Source organism: Dicentrarchus labrax, unplaced genomic scaffold (assembly GCF_905237075.1).
Source record: "Dicentrarchus labrax unplaced genomic scaffold, dlabrax2021, whole genome shotgun sequence".
Lineage (NCBI taxonomy): Eukaryota > Metazoa > Chordata > Actinopteri > Moronidae > Dicentrarchus > Dicentrarchus labrax.
The window spans coordinates 18,233,789-18,255,930 of NW_026136722.1; the positions used below are offsets into that span (position 1 = coordinate 18,233,789).

General features: G+C 41.8%; 1 protein-coding gene across 12 annotated transcripts in view; it reads left to right on the plus strand.

The window, feature by feature from the left end:
* LOC127356659 (RNA binding protein fox-1 homolog 3-like) overlaps positions 1 to 22,142 on the plus strand; it is a 468,674-nt gene that overhangs the window by 319,930 nt on the left and 126,602 nt on the right. For 10 of the 12 annotated variants that reach the window (XM_051388630.1, XM_051388636.1, XM_051388632.1 and 7 more), the window contains one exon: positions 20,835 to 20,944. The exons of 1 other annotated variant lie outside the window; for it this stretch is intronic. In XM_051388630.1, coding sequence (XP_051244590.1) covers positions 20,835 to 20,944 — 110 coding nt within the window. Of the gene's footprint in view, positions 1 to 20,834; positions 20,945 to 22,142 lie in introns of those variants that run through there. One more of the 12 variants, XM_051388637.1, reaches the window with a different exon arrangement.

A 22,142-nucleotide genomic window follows, 5' to 3' on the forward strand; every position in this document is an offset into this window, starting at 1 on the left:
TCATACATGGAACGTGTTTACAGTAATGTTATTTTATTACAATATTTTGCCTGAGGAGCCCATGTTACTGAGGACAGAGAGTTAAATATACAAGATTAAATATGTCACAATGTTCTTTCTCACTTCAGACATGCTTGGATTTCTTTTACACATAGTAGCAGTTATTTTATATACATATAGTTATACTTGGCTACTATTTGCTATCATGATGTTACGTCTTTTCATAATTTTGTTGATCTTGTTTGAGATTCAGTTTGTCTTCCAGCACATAGCAGCCAAACCAGTTGAACTTAAAGTGATTTATGAAACCATGAGACCCAGCCATACAAGGCTATGTGTGGGCTGGAAAACAACAATGGGCCAAAAGCTGTGTAGGACGGCAACACATTGGTTGCCTAAAAAGCGAGGTGCACCGCGGTGCCTTTCCTACTGATCCTGATTTTACTGAGGTTTTTTTATTAGCTAAAAAAGGTGTCTTGCTGTTTGTAGGTAAAACATTATTCCCTAGCAATACTTTCTATGCCACAACCCACGTGTGATAACTATCTGTAGCAGGAAACGTTTCCACAACTCCAAGTGACCCACTGATGTTCCAGCAGGCAGTGAGATATAGCATGAGCACATTAGCAACATGCAGAGGATTTCAAACCCACTGGAAACAATTTAAAAAAGGACACCAGTACAGCTAAGAAGGCGTCCAGTGTGATTACTACACTTAAAGTTTAGTGTTGATCCACAGTGAGTTTAGCACTACAAGCATCCCTTTCATGTTACAGACTCATTAGATTGATTGATGTTTACATCAGAAATGTTATCATCATCATCATTACTATTACAATCATACATTAAGCAGCTAGTCCACAAATAACACACAATTGGGATGGGAATGCTGAATACAAAAAAACTGAAATCATTTCTGACATTATTATAGCTGCACTTAAAGGTATTAGATGTCAGTACAAAATACTGGCAGTTAGCAGCTTCGGTCCTGGAACACTGATACTGCAAGATGACTGACAGAGACACTTGTTCTGAATTCACTTTCTTTTAAACCCATAATCTGCTTCAAACCATGCCCTATGTTATATTCTGAAATAGCTGGAACATGTTATCCAATCAGTCAGCCTGGCAATGTTAATGGGAGCACATAGACATGCATACTTACATATAGGCTGAGGCTTTGATCACTGTACTTCCTTCATCATCTACAGCCTTGCGTGACATCCCCTGTGTGATAGGTTACTAAGAAGCTGATGCCCCGGCTTCATAGGTTCACATGTATATTTAATGTCCTCTCTGGTGCATTAGAGAGCGGTACAGCTGAGCTACCAAGTTCTTGTCAGTTCACAAATGTCCACATGTGTTAGCAAAGATTTCTGTGCATTAGCCTGGGAATAGTTACATGGTCTATTCATGTGGGTGTGTTTTTTCTGCATTTGCTTATCAATATTTAAAGATGTGTAACATATTCCATAAAGCATATTTTTAGGTCAGACTTCCTCTTCCTCTGAATGTGTGTTTAGTTGAATATATATATATATATGTATATATTCTTTTATAGCTTCTGCATATGTGTGCTCCAGTGTGTGAGTAGCCCCAGCCCCTGTGATCCATCCTCCCCTGCACCGGGGTTAAAGCCGCACACTCAGGGCACAGGGGCTGCAGGAGGGAAAGCGCGGGTGGGCGGCTCATTAGACAGCACTCCCCGCGGAGTGTGAAGGAGAAAAACACCCATTAGCAAAACAAACGATGTGCCCATCGCTCACACAAACACGCCAATTGTTTACCGAGAGCCAGGCGGCCCAGCCCGTCGGCAACCTGTGCCTGCTGGGGGCTTCCTGTCAAAGTACTTCCGGGGTCACGCATTAGGGTGAGCTAGGGAAAGGGTTGTCTGGGATGTATACAGTACTTTATGAATGCCTCTGGTGTGTTGACTGTAAGAGCAGGAGTGGAAAGACAAATTACTTTTGCAGAGGTACGATTACTAGTGTTAAAGAATAAAGGAAGAGGAAGAGGACCAAGAGTAGATGAGATTGTGTATTACATAGTAGATAAAAAATGAATGAAGTATGAAGCATTGATTATTGAGTGATGCATCAGTGTACAGCTCTGTACAGCCATTGAAGCACTTTTGAGCTTACTGAAGTACCACAAATTTGATAATTAAAAGCTTTATTTAGCTGTTTTTCAATTGACTCCCATGAGTGACAGCAAGTTCTTCAATTTTGAGGTCCTCAGAGCAGTTTCCCTCAAAACTAACAACAACGACAAATTTGTCATTTAGTAATTTATCATTGCCTTCCAAAACATCATATTTGAGCATTTTCTGATCCAGTGCTCCTATCAGCAGGACATCATTTATAAGTGTCATCCAAAGATGTTACAAATGACTATTACAACAATGATTCATATCACCATTTTCTGGACTGCCACCTCTGTGGTTAGATTTAGGCAACTTGGTTAGGATTGGGAAAAGATAGTGAAGTTGCAGATTGCAATCATTTTAATACAGCTCAGCCTTCCAAGTGTGCATGAGGAGCTATGGTGGCTGCGAAACCCATCCCCAATAGAGCCAGTGTTTGGCATGGCGATTCAATATGGAAGAGGACCCTGTCAAAAAAACTGATGATTTTAAGGCAACGCATACACAGCAATTCTTATATCCATGTTCTAATGCAATAAAAATCACTTGATTCAGGAAATGCTAAAAGAAAGTAAGGATGCATTATCAAGTAAGTCCCCTTCTTTAAAATGAACTGATTAACAAACCCCGAGAGCCCAAGGTAACACCTTTAAATGTCTTAATTTGTCCGACCAACAGGTAAAATCTCACAAAATCTCAACATTTGAGAAGCTGGAACCAGAGAATGTTTGATATTCACTATTTTCTTAAGTGTTTCAACGCTCAACGGAAGTAGACCACCGAGATACTCCATCACAGTTAGGACAGTAATGTGAAATATGTTACTTGTGTCCTGGTGTGTCATTTGTGCAGTGAAGCTCATCCCTGTGTGTGAGCAGCAGGCTGGGCGTAGCCTCCTGGGTAATTAGTGTATCTGAGGCAGGTTTGTCTTTCTGACCTCCGACCTCAGGAGTTGTCTTCCAACACTACCCCACCCCCGCAGCCCTCCCTTTCCCCTCCTGCCCCGACGTCAATGCTGTCATCTCCTCATGAATCTCTGCCAAACAAAAGACCAAACAGCATCAGATCTGCGGGTAGTAGCACCAGTGCTAATTTGCTATTATGCGTGATCTTCTAGTCATTTGTTTGGCTGACTGACTACACAGTGTGTGTTACGGTCTGCTGGCTCTGTCTACGGAGTCCTCCTGCCGTCAGGTGAATGATGGAAATAATTTTCACCAGATGAAAATCAGGCCCGGCATCACGCCTCGCGGTTTTTCTTTTTTTCTCCTGGCTTATTGTTCAGCCAGTGTTTTCTGGAGTCTGGCTGGGTTTTAAATTCAGCTTCATCTCGCTCTGTTTCTCTCGAGGAACCTGCTTCAGATGTTAAGTGGAATCACCCAACCTGATCCCCACCCTCGCTGTGGTCTCTATCACAAGTCTCGCAGATGACTAGTTTGGTAGTTCTTTCAAGAGGTGGTAGGAGGTTTCTCTCTCCCTCTCTTGTCTCTCTGTCTCACTACAGCCGGATAATTAGCTGCCGACTGTCAGATAATTAGCCAGGCTGCATCTAATTTTGGTCACAACCTCGGACGATAATGGTCAAATGAAATCAATGGCGTACAGAAATGTGTGGGATTAGCTAAGCAGCATGTGCTCAATTAGCTCATTCCAAATGGTCTGTCCTGATTAATGAGTTAGTTGCTTTGTGTTAATGGCTATGGTCCAATCATCAAAGTTGTCACATGTTTACATCTCATTTATGAATACCTGAAATATGAATTATTAGGAATATGAGCTGTGTTTTAATGTTTTCCCCCTGTTTCAATGAGGTTCCTGGCCATTTAAAACAGCCTAGTTATTGTAAAATGTTTCAAACTGTGTCTCCAACTGATACTAGCTGAGGTGTTGAGTAAGAATAAATGGACAGTAATGAGAGCCATTGTGTGGACTTTTTCCCTTGCATCAGTTTTTCAGCCGAACACACTTATGTACAGGTGTTCTGAAAATATTGCAGAATAGCTTCCTGAGTTGAGCATTTTGTCAAGAAAATGATCTTCACCAAGACGTTCGGGGTGCCTGGGAGTGCCATTAAGTTGAGTAGCAAGCGTAATAGGCAGGTGTGACTGAGGAAATACCCCACCCTCAAACTCCCACTGACACCTCCCAGTGCCAGCTGGGGATTTGGGTTAATGCAGAGTTATAAAGACACTGAGTAGAAATGGAGGATTGGAGGCGTACATCATCATGATGCACCTCTGTGTGATGACAGCCGTACTGTATGTGACAGTAAATCCTTGATACTTATGCATCATTTCCTATTTCTTGCTCACTGACGACTGAAGTAACGTATCAGCAGTCATACAACAGTTTCTGCTGGAGCATCAGTCTCTCTGAGAGCTAAAACACAAGCACTCTGGTGTTTAGTGGCAGATATGGCTTCCTGAAAAGCTGCAAAAAAAAAAAAACCCACTGCCAGCAGCATTGATTTTGGTCACATAAAAGAATAATGCACTTTACTACAACGTGGGTCTTATTTTTGCAGTTTTAGAGAGTAATTCTTAAAGGCCATTTTTTAAGTGTTGGCAAAGAACATGAATCCAAGGTTGTACAGATTCGTCCAATGTCAGCATTCGTGTCTGGTAAGTGTCGTTTTTAAAAATATTCTTCTACCTAAATTACTGAAATCTGAGAAAATGGTTAATTGTAAATCTCTCAGTACGGCTAAATCTGTCTGTAGCTGTACTGTACTGACTGTAGTATCGTACTATGGCACACACTGTTTTCCTGTGCACTGAGAGATTATTCCTGACATTTCCGTGGCACTCACTTCTGCTTTTACCTCCAGATAAAGCGCTCTAGATAATTTGGCTAAACTTTTTCTGACTGTTCAAGTGTTTTTTCACGCCACAAGGGACTGGCGTTTGCATCATGTCATGTACGATGTGGCCATTGGCTCAGTGTGGCACTTTTTAAAGAGTGATTAAACAGTGTGTTTGGCTACACTGGATGGAACTGGACCAGGCGTCTCATCCAAATTCCTGTCATCTTGACGGCAGCCCAAAGGGTCTCATTTGGCGGACATTTTTCCCTTTGGCTTCCCCAGATTTCACTATTTCCTCCTATAGCCCATGAGTTTGGGGAAGGGGTTGATGTCTTGCATGTGTCTGCACACGTGCATTTGTGCACATACACCTGAATGTGTGTGTATGTGCATGTGTTTCCCTACCACACTCCCCTATGCACTTTGTTCCTTTGTATCTTTTGCCGGGGAACTTTGTGTGACATTAGTATTCCAACAACATCGCAGGGGTCATGCGATCTACGCCCCGCTCCCTCCCAGCAGTGCATCTCGTTGAACCCCCCCCCCTTTTCTTCCTCTCCCCTTTCCTCCCCTTTCTCCATTTTGTGGGCTGCAGCACTGCATTAACTAGAAGCACGGGGAACAAATAAAAATAGATGGGCAAAGTTGTGAGATGTGAGCCCTGAGGGACGCACTGTACGGATATACATTTTCTGTGTGCATTTGGAGCGGCCCTTCTCGTCAAAGAATATTATCCCGCCCCCCCTTACCCCACCTCACCCCTCCCATCTTTGGATCAAGGCAGTAATTCAATTGGGGATAGACAAGAGCAGGATTTCCTTGATGCTTTTTTTCCTTTCCCTATAAACGGGTTGTCTGCCTGTCAGCATTGATAATGCTAGCTGGTGCACACTGCGGCTAACTCTTCCCAACCCGCGCTGCCATTCTCCATACTGCTCCAGCATTGAGGAGCTTCTCCGTGATTTACTCTATGCTTGTCTGCCCATCTGGCTTTTTTGTCATTGGCTCTCCCTCCAGAGGACTCGGCTGCCCGTCTCTCATTCTCTCCCGCTGATCTGTTTTTCTGTTTGACAATCTAAGCATTGTCCATCTGATACGTCTGTGTGTCTACGGCTATCTTTCCATCTGTGGAGATGGGAATGAAATGTGATCTGACAGGAGGTTGAATTTACTGTATGCTACCATACAGTCACTCAGTCCCCCCTGATCTCAGCTGTTTGATCTGATCTGCTTGAGTATATGAACTGATCCATTCTCTAGCATATCTGATCAGCGAGGCCGGGTTAAGTTATGATCAGAAATAAGCCCATTTACAGCAGCAGGTAGTCCGAAGCTGTTCACATCCTCAGTCAGCTAACAAGGGCCCACATAAGTAACTGATGTACAGGCTGACAGGTGTGATCGACCAAAAACCTCCGAACACCGAGTGTGGTCGGTTTCCTCTGAGAGCTTCATCTTTGAGATTTTATTCTGACAGTTTCTTGACAGTCCTGACTTCAGAACTGTATCTACCACTTAGACATGCTGTTATCATCTGCCGAACTGTTCAACATCATGTTAATGGGTGTCAGGAGAATGTGACAAGGTGTGGCAAACATCACCGCTGCACTTAAACTTCAACTTAAAGGTCCTGTATTGTAGAATGTCTTTTTAATTTATAAAGCAGGTCTAGGTCCTATATGAATATACTCAAAGCATCAAAACGCTCAGTCTTAGAGAAATTCACACAGCCCACATTCAGAAACCAGGATTTATGTAAGGTTGTGATGTCACTGTACAGTCACCGCCCTCAGCCATGCTCCAAGCACGGCCCACCGTCCAGGTAGGCTACCCGTTATTTGTGGTCGACCAATCAGAAGAGCGGCTGATTCTTTAAAACTATATTGAGAGGGTATTTGGTACTTAAAGACAAAAATGTTTTGTCCCTGTAGTTCAGAGCAAAGATCAAGCAGAATCAACAAGGGGACGAAGACAAGTGGTTCCTATCGGCTGAGAGTTAAGTGTCAAATGATTTGTTGCACTGACCAAATGATAACATATTTTCAGTCTTAATGGAGAAATTATTATTTCCAGAAGCACTTGTGGTGTTTTAATTAGAAAAGATATGAGAAAGTTAAACATATTGATTCCTGTTTGAAATCAGGCAAGATTTTTTATATCTTTCCTTAATCATATGGAAGAGTACTTTAGACATTGTATTATCAATATGAGTAAATATGAGTGACTTCTTAAGAATACTGAAACCAAAAAATAGCTGTTCTGATGATTGTGTTATGCCCCCCCCGTAATAACAAAACTGTTGTGTCTGCTCAGGTAATAAAACATTGACATCAATATAATGTCTTGGTAATATTGACAATAATTTGCAACTGAGGGGAATGCTAAAGCCTAACAACTCACATTTTTCCTTAATTTATATTCTGTGATGCTCATTTCATAAAATTAGTAGTACATTGTCTAGTAGAGCTAACACTTAACACTTAATGGGAGTCTTTGCAGTTGTAAATGACAAGTAACCATAGAACTACATAAGGGTTTTAGGTTTTACAGTATCACTTAAGCAATAATGCACCATTTCTTCTAAAAGAGTTCTTCTAAAATGGCAAATTAAAGGCATTCTATAATCCAGTGGTTCCCCGAGTACACTGTGGTCAATCTATAAATAATCCTTGATACACTAAAGGTTTCTTCCATATCCATTATTCAAACAAATGCCTCAGATCCTTGCATGCCGTTCACTGGATAGCTTTTTTATCAGAATGTGGTTGGCTAATAATATCAGAGGACGGAAAAAACCTAAATCTAGTCTTAATCATCAAAGATCTGGATGCTCTGTGTCACAGAGTGGAGCAGGAATCCAAAACAAAACCGTTAAATGAAGAACAAGATGGAAAGAGCGAGAGTAATAGTCTGCATCAGAGTGGTGAGGAAGCTAATGCCTCTTGAGACTGTTTGTAAGTGAGGGAGGCCTTTGGATGGCGAGCTGACTTCAGTATGTGCATTACTCAGCCACATAAATCTGGGAGCCCCCGCCTCGCCTGCCTGCTTTGGTTTGGCTTTAATTACCTGAGCTATCCTGCACTCACCACCAGCACTTCCCTAATGGGGCTGCCTCGCTCGGGCATCACTCACACTCAGTCCGGCCAGCTGGCAGGATGGCCTGGGGGGGGGAGCCTGGCCCTCCTATTATAACTCCAAGTCTGTGCCCTAACACACCTGTAGTCTGAGTGTGTGTGCGCTTGCATGTGTGGCTGTCCATCTTCTCAGCTGTCACACAAACTAACTTTTGCGAGAGGGAAACAGAACGTTACAATTTCTCATATAAACAGTCCTAAAATATTAACTGCTGTTTTTATTTGAGCTCATGCTGACCAAGACTAGCCACTAATTTGGCCTTCCATTACACCATTAAGTATTGGGTTAGTTATGTGTCCTTGGGGGTTTTGCTGTCAGTCAGTGACATGTCACGTCAGCTTCGCCACTTGTCAAGTCTGTGTGCTTTCATTCTTCTTGTGTACAGCTGCCTAACAATGTGCCAAGAGCTTTCAGCACCGACTTAAAATGCATCAGACCTTTTTGTTCCCCCGTGTGAAAAGACACAGAGAAGACTTGGTATGAGCTCCTCGCGTTCCAGCCGCCGTTGAATGCCTCACAGTGACCTTGGAGATTATTGCTATACTAGACAGAAAAAATGCTATATGTTTGTCAAGAGCTGTCTGTCATCAATGAGCTTTTGTGTTGGCTATCGATCGGCTCCTGGGCAGGACATCGGGGTTGATGGATGCACAACAAACAGACTCTGCATCGCCAGCAAGCCGCCCAGCCAGCGGCCCCCCTCATGATGGGATGTCAAGTCCAGGAGGCTGCCGCTCGCCCCTCGTGCTTGCGCCTCCTCCCTCGGATGTGAAGTGTTGGCCCCGCCCTCAGCCTGGTGCAGGATTGAGCTACGTCCCTAAATGGCGATTCATTAGTAAACATGAAGTGGATTACTGTAGTTTAGCCCTGCTACCCATGCGTCGATAACAGGCCCTGATTGCTTTGTAAAATGTAGCGAGCTGCTAGCGAGAGCTGTGCCACTGTATCTGCAGCGTGCACATATAAAGATAACAACACAATTCCCCTATCAGTTGACCTGGTTTCTCTTCAGTTAGCGAGCTCCAGCCCCCAGGGTGCAATTGAGAGCGCCTTGGTCCGATACTGGATACAACAGAAATGCCAGGCGCGATGCAACAATCATCATCCCCTGTGATTTTGGCGATTTTTCAGGAAGTGAGCTACCACTGCTACATTATTCAGCCTCTGTCTCTCAGACAAGAGAGAATGGCATTAAAGTTAATTTCAGCGCGGCTCCAGCTGGTGTTGTTGCATGCAAAAAGAAGCCGCATTGTTATGTGTTTTTATTGTAAGAGGAGAAGCAGCAAAAGGCACACTGTTGGAAAATCAGCAAAGCGCTGTTGTGAAGTGTTTGTTTCGCTCTCTTGACTGGGTTTAACCCCGTCTGGCTGCTAAGCGTGGATATGCTATGAGGTCAGACTGATCGATCTGCTTTGATATTTTATAGACCCCACTCAGCTTCCACCAGTATGAGCTGCTGCCCAGTATTTTCCCAGCGCAGGATTACTAATGCGATCCACCTGTGGCCACCAGAGATCTTAAACAAACAGACATCATCAGCCGCTAGCCAAGGACACACTGAAACACACACACACACACACATACTCACACACACCTCCACCCAAACAAATGAGGGAGCAGCAATTGACCTCCACAGTTAAACGCCTTACAAAACTGAAAACACCACAAAATATAAACAGTGAAATTTTTACCGCCTGTAACCATCTTTCTTTGTAGTTTTACTGTCACATTACCCCGAACATCTGGGCCAAGAGTGTGTGGCACTAAAGTGTGTAATTCAACAACACCGGCAACAAAAAAAAATCAGCCATACTGTGCGTTTCACAGGTGCTGGACTGGATCCAAATTGATAACAATTTTTCAGAGTTTGCAGACTCAATAACACTTAGAAGGATACAGGAAAACAACAGCGCCGGACATGGAGGGGAGGTCTGGCAGATTACAGGAGATTTGTCGGCCCCTGGGAGTTCTCACTCAGCTGATGTTGACAAAGCGGGGCTGATGTAGGTTGGTGGAAAAAAACAACAGAGGACCTTTTGGAAGAGAAACCGTTCATGTATACAGGCCTGTGTATGATGCATGTTTTGAACTTTCTTTGTCTTTTCCTCTTCGACACCCTCTCCACCCTTCTCTTGCACCAAGGGTGGAACAGCAATGAATAATTCAACAGTCAAATCCAAAAATCTATGAAATAAAATCATTTGTTGCCCTATAGTGTGCTTGACAGAGAGATTGTTTATAAGGGTGGTAAAGCAGGACTCGAGCGTTGGTAACAATCAATAGTCTGATGGAATCCCGAGGCCTTCGCTCGTTGCCAACGCACATTCAGACTGAGACATCAAAACAGCTTTCGGTTTCTACCCTCTCGTTTGTTTCCCCAGAACATTTCGAGCCAGATGGGCAGTTCAGACATTTTTCATTGGTCGTTTTGTATTTGCATTATTTATCTCTGCATTAAAAAAAAAAAAAAAAAAAAACCCTTCTCTCCACATCTTGAGGTTGTCATTAGCTGCAGTATGTTGCGACGATGCTGAGAACAATTAGGATAATAATGCCGTGACCGATCGTAATGGTGATAATGATAATGAAGAGATAATGATAAGAAGGAATGGAAATGACTGCAGCAAATAGGGTTGCTGTTTTTAGTACGAATCCACAACAGCAACAACACACTGTTCTTACACCGATCATAATAATAATAATTATTATAATGATGATGACTTCAAAAATCACCCCTCCCCTTGTCATCCTCTGCTGCTTCTCATTAGAAACAGGAGGGGTCACAGCACTGCTCTGAGTTATTTTACCAGTTAGCCCAACACCGGGCCAGTGAGTGGTGAATAGTGCCCAGTGCCGGTGTCTTATTAATCCCTCCACTCTAAGGGATCCGGCCTGTGCACTAATGAGGAATGGTTAAAGAGAGCGAGGAGCCATTTCTTGTAGAGACAGAGTGTCAAATGAAGGGAAGCCAGGAGGAGAGACAGATATAGAACTGGGAGAAATCTTTTCTTAATGGACCTGGCTTTTTCTCCTGGAAATTACATTAAATTCAGCATTGTGACATTACAGTCCACATGAAATGGAAATCAGAGTGCTATTTGCTTCCATATGTTATACTTATTTCCTGTGTGTGCTGTGTGCCATCCCCCCCCCCGGTAGCGGACCCATTAGCTGACTCTGCCAGGTCCCAGTGAACCAGGACTGAATGCAGCATCTGATGCCGACAGAGGACAGTTTGACGTCAGGGAATAAAGTACCAAGGTGTTTTTTGCCGGCCTTGGCTTCTGCCGCCCCGGGGCTAAAGTCAGGTAACGTTAGCTGCACAAGCTAACTAGCTAACGGCATCTAACATTACTGTTGGCGACAGTTAGCTTCTTTTAGCAACAAGTCCACCTGGAAACGCCATAAATCTCCTCGGTACCGCTGTCGCCAAACTGTCCTCTGTCGGTCTCCGAGGTCGTGTTCACTGGGAGGCTGCTGAGCCCCGTTGAGGCAGAGCAGCTGGAGGACGTCAGAGAGAAAAACCAGACGATATTCTCTCCATTAAATATGATCCAGTTTCACCCAAATCACTGACATAAAGTTGTGTTTGTACAGTGATCGGTGAGCTCCGCCAAGTAACGGATCTTCGCTCTGCGTCACTAAAAGTTGAAGATTGATTGACGGGTGAATGTCATGATATCAGTAGTTGAAATCAGTTAGTTCATGCTGACGTAAGAACACTTTGTTTAATTTTGTTCCTTAAGAATACAAAGAAACTGAGTTTTTTTTTATGTTTTGGCATACATTGTTCAATAGGGTGACAACATAAGTGAGGGTGGAAATGAACTCAGCACTCAAATAAACCTAAACCTCTTCCGTAGGTATGCTCTAAAATAATGTATACTGTAGCATTAAACTTTCCCCTTCTTTGGAACTAAGAGTCTTGTAGCAAACCATGAAAAACAGCCTGTCCACATACTTTTGGCCATATACTGTACACAATGCAATCAAAGATCAGAGCTGCCGCGTGTCTGTGCTGTGTTTTGTTCATTATTAGCCCCCTCTCGCCTCCCGCCTCCATTTTTAGCCCTTTTTAATTCCCTTCCAGCAGAGAAATGTACATTACTTTCACTTTAAATTCAACAATTGATCTATTAAACCGGGGTTGTGTTATGAGAAAGGGAAGACCACCGAGAAGCCCCCATGGGGAGTAATGCTTTCTACTGGATGTAGGTGTGTATACATTCTGTAGATAGAAATTGGCCCTAATCGGCCCTGCGGCTCCGAAAAAATAAAAAATAAAAAAAAAGGAATCCACTTAGCAACGTGGCTAATTTGCATAGCTTTGAAGAAAACAGGGTCCGTGTTTAGGCAGCTTGGATGGCAGAAGCAGGAACAACGTCAGAGTCTGACACTCAGCGGGAGACGACGCAGCTGGCTGACTGGTTTGTTTGACGTTTAGGCTGGATGGATGACTGGCTGGCTGCACTGGTGTCGCTTTGATGTACAAGGCCTCTCATCAAACTGTGTTTATGACGGTGCACAGAGACTCTTTTGAGGGTGGAACTTACTGGAAGAATAGCTGGTAGGTTTTGTGAATTACTGTACAAAAAAAAAAAAAAAAAATCCTTGAAAAACAAATTCAATTTGTCTGCTGCGGACTGTGCTCCTGTCAGGATGTGTAAATGTTAGACCCTTGAAGATGATGAGGTAGTAAAAACATAATATTGGGCTGGGCCACAATTCACTGTTAGTGGAATCATATGGTATCATTTTATCATCTATATGTTGATGTTAAAATGAATGCTTCCAAATAGTTTCAGAATGCACCAAAACCAACCAGTCATGCAAAAATAAAACCAGTTCTGTTTTGGCATCACATTTGATCCTCTCTGTCAGCTCTCTCGTCTACAGCACACAAACACAAGCTTTATGGATTTCTTTGACCTTTTTTTTTTATCTCCAAAATCATTTTCTTGTTTTTGAGTGCTCTTTCGTAGCTAGCACGTCCACAAAAAGCAAAAGAAACGCGGTCCCGTCCCGACTTTAAAGGTCCGGTGTGTAACATTTAGGAGGATCTATTGGCAGAAACGGAATATAACATTTGTAACTATGTTTTCATTAGTGTATAACTGCACCTACATTACTGGCTTACCTTTTTTTGTACCCTTTGTGGCCACCGTAGTTTCTTCTCTGCGCTTGGAAGTGGAGGGTGAAGCGAGGAAGTGGCAATCTTTAACTACACCACTAGATACTACTAAATCCTACACACTGGTTAGCTTAGTTTAGCACAAAGATTGAAACTATGAGGAAATCTGCCTCATAATGTGACGTAATGTGTTCATTGGTGAACGTCTGAAGTGCCAGTATAGGCAAAGCTAGCCAGCTGCTTCCCTTTGTTTCCAGTCAATATGCTAAGCTAAAGTGTAGCTTCACAGTTAGTCTGCAGACATGAGAGTGGCATTAATCCTCTCATTTAACTTTGCATGAGAACAAATGAGTGTATTTCCCAATATGTTGGGTTTTTTAACTTCTAACTGCAGTGATTAATATAATAAATATTACATTATTTGTCTGGAATCTGATCAACAGGTTGCATCAGAGTCAGTTGAAATTTAAGGTCCTATAGACAACTAGTGTCATTATACTGCAATGAATATGTCAACAGACTGTTTGATATCCATCATTTCAGAGGTGAACAACACTGACTCGACCACACTGATTTCCTCATAAAAGGCCAATAAATCAGCCAATCATAACACATCTGACATCCACTGTCTTCCTCTCTCTCCTGACCTCCTGTCTTCTGTCTCCGCGTCTCTTGCAGCACAGTGGACTTTGATTTAAGATCTCTGGAGCAGTTTATGGTGTATATATCCCAAATGGACATTTTAATAGGCTTTTACTTTTTTTTTTTTTTTCATTGTATTGTGCAATGTAAGCAGTAATCATAAATTATAATAATTATAATTTGTTGCTGCCGGCTGAAAACCTTGCACGGTATCTCTGAAATGTCAAGTTTTCACAAAGAGAAACAGCCTTGTTCAGAGGTTGACCACCAGTGCATGTGTGAGGACTTGAAAGGATTTAATAAATGGTAGTTGGAAAAATATTTTTTCTCAGCCTACACAGATGCATGCATAGCTTTGCATTCAAAACCTTACGTTAATAAAAGTATGTACGTTTTATCAGCAAAATGTATTGTCCTGCAAGAACCACGTATCTCTATGAAGTCAGAAAAACAGCCTGTTTTCAGCTTTGTGACGATGCATTTTCCAGCTAAACCAAGAGGGTCTTTAAAGAGTGTATTTATCTTAAGAAGTACACTTATGTGTACAATTTGGCAGAAATGCAATATAATATTCATAGGTATGTTTTCATTATTCTATAATGAACTGTTGTGTTTTTGTTAACTTAGAATGAGACGTTTTTATCTACAGAGGGAGCAGGTCCTCTTCTACGGAGTCCGCCATGTTGAACCGCCATGTTTCTACAGTAGCCCAGAATGTACAAACCAAACCTTGACTCCTGTTTCACAGCCACTGTCGTTACTCATACACACTTGGTTGTGTCAAGGGTTTTTACTTGGTTGCAATCTGCAATCTTACCACTAGATGCCACTAAATCCTACCCACTGGTCCTTCAGTTGATCACAAACGTTCATATTCAGAACATAAATTAGCAATAATAAATAAGCACATTTGGAGATTGTGGTTTTCAAACTGTTATAAAATGTATTACGAAAACTTACTAGTAACTAAAGCTGTCAGACAAATGTAGTGGAATAAAAAGTGCAATATTTACCTTTTGTAAAATATAAAGATGCATAAAATAAACAAATAGAAAGTAAAGTACCTCATATTTGTACTTAAGTACAGTACTTGAGTAAATGTACTTAGTTACATTCTACCACTGGATACAGAATACTGTACTGTTAAGGACATTTTTCCAACCTCAAAGCTACTTAAAGCCCCTATAAGGAACAACAGAATCAACAACATTCTGTGTTGAATCTGGCGGCCCCTGTGGACAAAAGCAGTAGTGTTTACACTACCTTGTTTCATTGATTTTTAAGGGGAATCCGACCCGGTAGCAGGCATTAAGAGTAACTATGAAGATATGTTTATGTAGCTCATTTAGAGGCATCAGTATTAAATTGAGACCAGATGAAAACGTAGGTTTAGATAAACGGGGCAAACTGGATGTTAAGGAGTTAATATCATCTGTTGGCTCTTTTAATGATAGCAGACAACAATACAGGTCAGATTGACCTTTTGTGTGCATTGATATATCGTTGTTTTCCCAGGATAACAAGAAATAAGCACATCTGCATCGGAGCTTGTTCCCATTTTTCTTCTGCCTCTGTATTTTTTATTCATATTCTCTCTTTGCTCTGGAAAGTGCCATCAGGCTCAGAGGCAATTTACAGTACCTTTGAACACGTCCTTAACGGTACCATCATGCGTCCATCAGTGCCACAGCGAACACAGTTTTATTACTCAATTTGATTCCATACAAGGTTCATTCCCCACATTTTTTATGCATCGTGGGTTTAGCTCAGGCAGAAAATAATCTGGACAGCGAGGGCTCTGTATTACGGTTCAAACAGGATAAAGCACTGACAAATTTCGGACCGGAGGACTAGTGAGCGGGGAGGACAGGGAGAAAGAGAGATTAAGAGCTACACCATTATTTACCTCCTCCTCTAAGGTGCAGGATACTCTGTCGTTTATAAATGTTGGTAGCTGTTATTGGTTACCTCGCAGGCTTTTGGGGAAAGAGGAAAGGAAAATGAAAAAAAAACTTTGGGAAAGACCCAGGAGGGGGTTCGATACAACTTTAATAATGCGTAGCAGGAGCTAAATGAGCCATTCTGCGGTACTTTAAGACGTCTTCCCTCCACCCATCCCCCCCGCTCCACCACCCTCCGCCTCACCCCCCTCGCGGTCTCAGGGCCTGAATTATTAAAAGTGTTGTTTTCCCTTATTGCATTGCAGCAATGTGCCTCGTTGCTAGAAGTGAGCTGCACATTCTGGAGTTTGAATGCTTAAAGCGACCCACCTCCAGGAGCAGAGCCAGGGGAGGGGGCCGGAGAGCAGGCAGCCCGGGGCACACACACGCACACACACGCACACACACACACAGATACATGTATCTAAATAACAACAGTCACCTATAATGTTGACACCACACTCAGATGCCTTTCCTCCAGTGCTGCTCTCAGATATTAAGCAGCTTGTGAACGGAGAGCTTTGTGAAAGGGATCTAAATGTAATTCTATGTTATTATATTGTTTAGGGCTGCAACCAGTGTCGTGTAGTAATTTATTTGTGTAATCAGATTACAAAAAATAGCTGCAGCAGGGGAATATTAAACATTTTAGCATGAAAAGTTACCTGAGTGAGAAATGAGCTATGAAAATTGTCGACTATGTTTCTGCCGATCAACTAATCAGTTAATTGAATAATCAGTTTCCCTTTTAATACTGTTAAAGCAAATCAATAATCCACATAATTGCATATCTAATGCCCATAGAGGAAAACTAATGAAGCAACGCTGGCATCTTGTTCATGTCTAATCAAATAGTTTGCACTATTTTCTAAAATTAAGTCACATTGTTCTCGATTCTCTTGCAGCGATTACTGCATAATGCATTTACTTTTTTTGTTGCAAGATGCAGGTGAAACTAGTCTTACTGCACTTGTTTTAGGAAAACTAGGTTTTTAAGACTCATAAGATCAACAGTTATGCATTGCAATCAGCACATCATCTCTGCTGTAATGGATAGCAGAATGATAAATACTCCACTGTGCAGAGTGCTTGAGCTGATTCTAATCCACAAGTTTAGCCCATTTCATCCAAGTACAAATGTATGTATGTTTTTTTCTTTGGAAAAAAGTTTGAGAAATGGTGAAGCTTAAGGTTGAATATTGGCATTTAGAATAATTTATGAGCAGTTTCAATCCTGACATATTGGTAGCAGCATCAGCCTTGAAATCTACGTTGGTTAAATCCTCCATGTATGTCTGCACCGAGTTTTAAAACGAAGCTCTGACTCACAGCCAAAAGAAAATTGAGTCAGACTCAACCAGGCATCACTCACTTAATAAAACAATACCCTCTCCTTCCCTTCTTCTGCTCCTGCAGGTACCGTACACGTGCAATGATTTGGAGATTACATAATTTGATGCCTGTAGTTAAATACCTTATTCTGAAATGCAAGTTCCCAAAAAAACATATAGATACTGTATACATCAGTGAAGGAATAAAACGTTATAGATAATTCAAAGTAGACTGCAGTTTGCATTCCTCTACCCCCCTCCCTCGCAAGCCACACACACACACACACACACACACACACTCCCTCGCCAATGCACACTTTAATCACACAATTAATAATTAATCAGAGGTTGGGCTCAATGCTGTCGAGTCTGCAGATGAGAGAACACCCAACTGCTGAGAGGGGCCCTAAAAACGCAGGATTAACAACCAAAAAAAAGGATTATCAACAGCTCATCGTGAACCAATAAAAAGCAACATGTCATCAGTTTAGGTTCGATTTTATGAAATGTAAGAAAACTACAGATGCTCCAGCGGTGCACACATGCAGAGCTGAATCCATTTTTTATAAACAAAAATAAAAACCTCGCTGCCTCTGCAGCTCTGCAGAGTTTGTGAGGGGGGAAATGAAGCTGTCTCTTCTATGTGACATTTTCTACATGCAAATATGGAATATTTGATTATGTGCTCTGTTCGCTGCATGTAAACACCATTAATAATACCATAACAAACTGCTTATAGAAGAATAGGTCAGGGATGTGTCGCTGCTGCTATATGTTATCCAACAGGAAAAACAGCCGATTGATTTCAGTATATTACACTGCTCAGGAATCGACCGTTACAAACACCCGTGATCATTTTGTTCAATTTATTTATTCCCACTCATGTATTAAATATTTTCCAATACTGTAAGCAGGGAGATCAAAAGTCATCGGTTTATATCCTCTTTTTTCCCTTTATTAGTCCTGCATGCGCTCTGCGTTGCCAGTGTTGCAGCAGGGAGCAGAGTGTTTACCCAGCTGTAATTACAACATGCACAATGACCTCATTCTGCTGTGTCAGTAGCGGTAATGTATAGCCCTTGATCTTAAACTGCAAAGAAAAATGGTATGCACTTATTTTCAATATGCTGACTACATTCCCGGCATTTTTTAGACATGGCCGTGACGGCGGATCAGAATTTGATATAAGCACTGCTGCTCCTATTCGTCTGACAAGGTCTCTCTGCCTTAATATGCATTCAATAATGTGAAATGATATTAGCTGTAGGAGCTCATTGACTGTGCACTCGGGGTCTCGCGGTGTCTCTCTGTATCTGTCTGTATCATGCTCTTTATCTGTTCCTCTTCCACACACACATGCACAGAAGAAATGGAAAGAAAGGGGGAGGCTTGAACCGCGGATAGCAACAGCAGCAGAGCAATCACACTGAAGAAATGCCCCCCACGCCTGGCCCATTAATAACAGTAATACGCACACCGCGCCCAAGCCAGCACTGCCGAAAGCACCACTGACACTTTAATGGGCATTTTTTACTTTTGTTTTTAAATAATGCATGTGCTGCTTGTCAGCACTGCTTCACTCCACCCCTAGTGTGCCTTTGCAGCGTTCCTTTGTGCAGAAATTACAATGGGGACCTGTGTTTTCTGTGCTGCCTGCTCCATAAGCTGCATTCATCACATACATGGGGACGTCAGTGTGCAGTACATCACACTCTTGGGGACATGTGTGTGTGGGCACACATCCATGTGTGTTTTTGTTTGTGAAGGCCCCTCATTGGCACTGAGCTAATTAAGAGGGTCTTTGCGAGGGTGAACTGTGTGCCGAGGCTCAGTGGCCGTGGACGCGACTTATATAGGAGGGTTGACGCAATACATTCTCCAGCAGGCTTGACAGGATGCCAGTGTTGTGGTGCATCTGTCAAGCATATGCTGTTCGATTTTTTTTTTTTAACTTGGAAAGCCTCGTATAGAGCCAAAGTTGAACCTGAAACTTCTGTTCTAGACACATACGTACATATATAAATATATATATATATTTATATATGTATGTATATACAAGCCCAAGACCTTTGCAGGTTAAACATCGTCAGCAGCGGGACATACTGAGACCAGTCGTGTGGAGAGCAATGAGAATGGACAGTGAGGGAGATTTTTTTTTTAGATTACAGCTAAGATGTTGTGGAGATAACGTTACGAGAGAGCATTGGTGGGTATCCTTGATAAGGGAGAATATACAATGATGTCCTCAGTGTAGTCGTCACAGGGGACCCAGGAAGACGAGACACGTCCAGCTAGAGGGGTTTGTCCCCTTCGGTGGGTTGTAAAAAATGTAAATATCTTTATATATGCATATTTTGATACACAATCTGGTCAGTTATTTCTGTCTTGGTGCAGTGGAGTACTGTAAAGTGAGCTGCTGGTTTTGTATTTTTTTCATTGTTGTTGCCAACTTCCTGTTTGCTTGTAGCTGGTAGATTTTTTTAGCTGTTTGCTAAACACTCTTACGTGTGAATACTATGGGTTTTATTTGCATTGTAGTCACACATTGCACACCCCATCCTCCCACCCCACCCACGCTTATTTGTCCTGGAGCCAACCCTGGACTTATTACCCGTCTTAAAACTTCGTGGGAGATGTAATAGTTTGAAATTAATTATGACATAATGTTTTTTTAAATATGAAAAAGAGTTGAAATTGCTACATCATGTAGATACTTTGACTTTATCTTGGAATATGGATAGTAATGAAAACAAGCCTAAACACATTCAGTGACAGACGTCACAAGATCAGTTTTATATAAATAAATATAAACATAAAATTGGAAACTCGTAAGTGGATCATGAAACGGCTCCGTCACTTGCATGCCCTAAACTGCTATTTACCACTCAATAAGCAGCATCTTGAATTTGTATCAGGAGGGCGGTTCAGTTTGTTACCTTGCTTCAGATGGCATCTGGTTGAATACTTAGTCAGAAAAGTACACTTGGTTTAAAAGTCCAAGCCTTGAGGTTCTATCTGTGTAGACAATTTTAAGATCCCAATGTCACTGCAGCAACAGCTGCTTATTTTGTAACAGCAGTGCAGAGTGAAACAGAACAATAAAACTGTATATAAAAAGTAAAATAGAAAAACATACATTTCCACCGTGTGTGTGCCTCTATAAAGTTGGTTTACTATCTTCTAGATTAATTCTGACTTTTTGACAGTAAACTCTGAAGTGCTACCTGTTAGAGACCAGGATCATGACTGTGAGCAAAAACCATTTTATTTTGGGTGTGTCATTTCTGGGCTGCTTGTTAAAAGGTTTTAAGGAATATGAAGCTTTTAATGTGACAATGAAGAATTTACAGGTTCAGGACACTTTAAGAAGTTTTTCTCACCATTGCCACCTTCATATTGGACCTTATTCAGTTATTTAGGAGGACTATACTGTGTAGTTAGATCATCCTGGCCCAGTTGTGCAACTTTATTGATTGACAAGCTACCCATCTGTATCCATCATTACCTGTGAGGTCAATAAGCCTCTGGAATCAATATTTATAACAATCGATGATGCATACTCTATTATTTCTGTGCAATTATATCCTTTGATTGAATTTCCCTTTTTTCTCAGAGCTAAGTGTCTTGCTGCTGGAGTGCATGCAGTTGCCCCTGGCTGCTCCCTGTCCGTTTAAATGACGCCTGTCTGTGTCTCTCTGTGTCCCCGTAGGAAACACGTTGTGTAAGTCAGGAAGCATTGCTGTCTTCGGGAACGTGGTGTACAGCGGACTGCTGAACGATCACCTCTGGCATTTGGGAGTGCCCCTCTTTACAAGACTGGTAAGAGCAGCAGGCCCCTGTGTTCACACTTACCTCCATTTTGTCAGGAGAGTTTCATGCAGTACGGTTGAACCCAAACAGGCTTCAGGTGCAGAATTCCCCAAAGTCTCTAATGGGCAGCTTTTGATGCCTGCTCTGTTGACATGTGTTAGTTGAAGTTATACTACAGGATGTGACAAACGAGAGCACCCCACCACCTCTTAGCATCTTATTTCATATCAGAGTTTTTCAGGCATGAGCTTCAGGTGGGAAAGTCCCATGCGAGGCGTAACAGAGTCTGCTTCTCTGGCCCTCAAAACAACAGTGAAGCCATATACTGAATGGATTCATTTCTTCCCAGTTGAAGCTGCCCTGGTGTCTAGTTTCCACTAAAAAAAGGCAGACTAAATAATTAATGAAATTTAGTTTTATGGCAAGAACTTAAAAAAAAATTATACGGCTTTAATTAAGAGCCGGAGCAGCTGAAGCCTGTGTTAAGAATTAATGATAAATGTCTATCCCTAATTGTCAAAGGGAAATTGAATGTTTGTTTTACACTTACTCTCACTGGCGCTGGAATGTGAGCTGCGATACAGAAGAGATTCTTGTGAACGGCATAAACCACGAGGATCAGAGAGCAATTTTCCTAAAGAAAAAAGAAATTCAGCACAGCACTTTTTCTTCCCGTTAATTACCCTCTTTCTAAGCGGGTCGCAAGTTTTCATCAATGTTTATTATTGATTAAATCTGTCGTTGTAGCTGTCATTTATGAGTCGGGAATTACTGTTGATTGGTGCACAAGGGTTGCATATAATTGGGTTACATTAAATAGATAATTCAGCTGATCTCATAAATGTCTAATGTGAAGGCTTGTTTGATTATCAATTAATGTCAAACGGAGATGCAAGAGGCTGTTAGGATTCCAGTTGGGTTTGCTTGTGTTGTGAGTGGCAAAGCTACTGAATCCCTCTCTTCACAACTGTAAGAGCCTGCAGCTTGTACAGTGAAATATATACATTATATAAAATACACGCACTAATGAATTCAAAGTAAAACTCAAGCATGTGTGCTCTGACACACACACACACACACACACACACACAGTACACACTGTATCCAGTAAACAAGTCTTTGAAAGATGAAACAAATGATAAAGACATTAAACATGACAGCTGACAGAGATTTGGCTTTCAATTAACCAGAAATTGTTGTTATTATT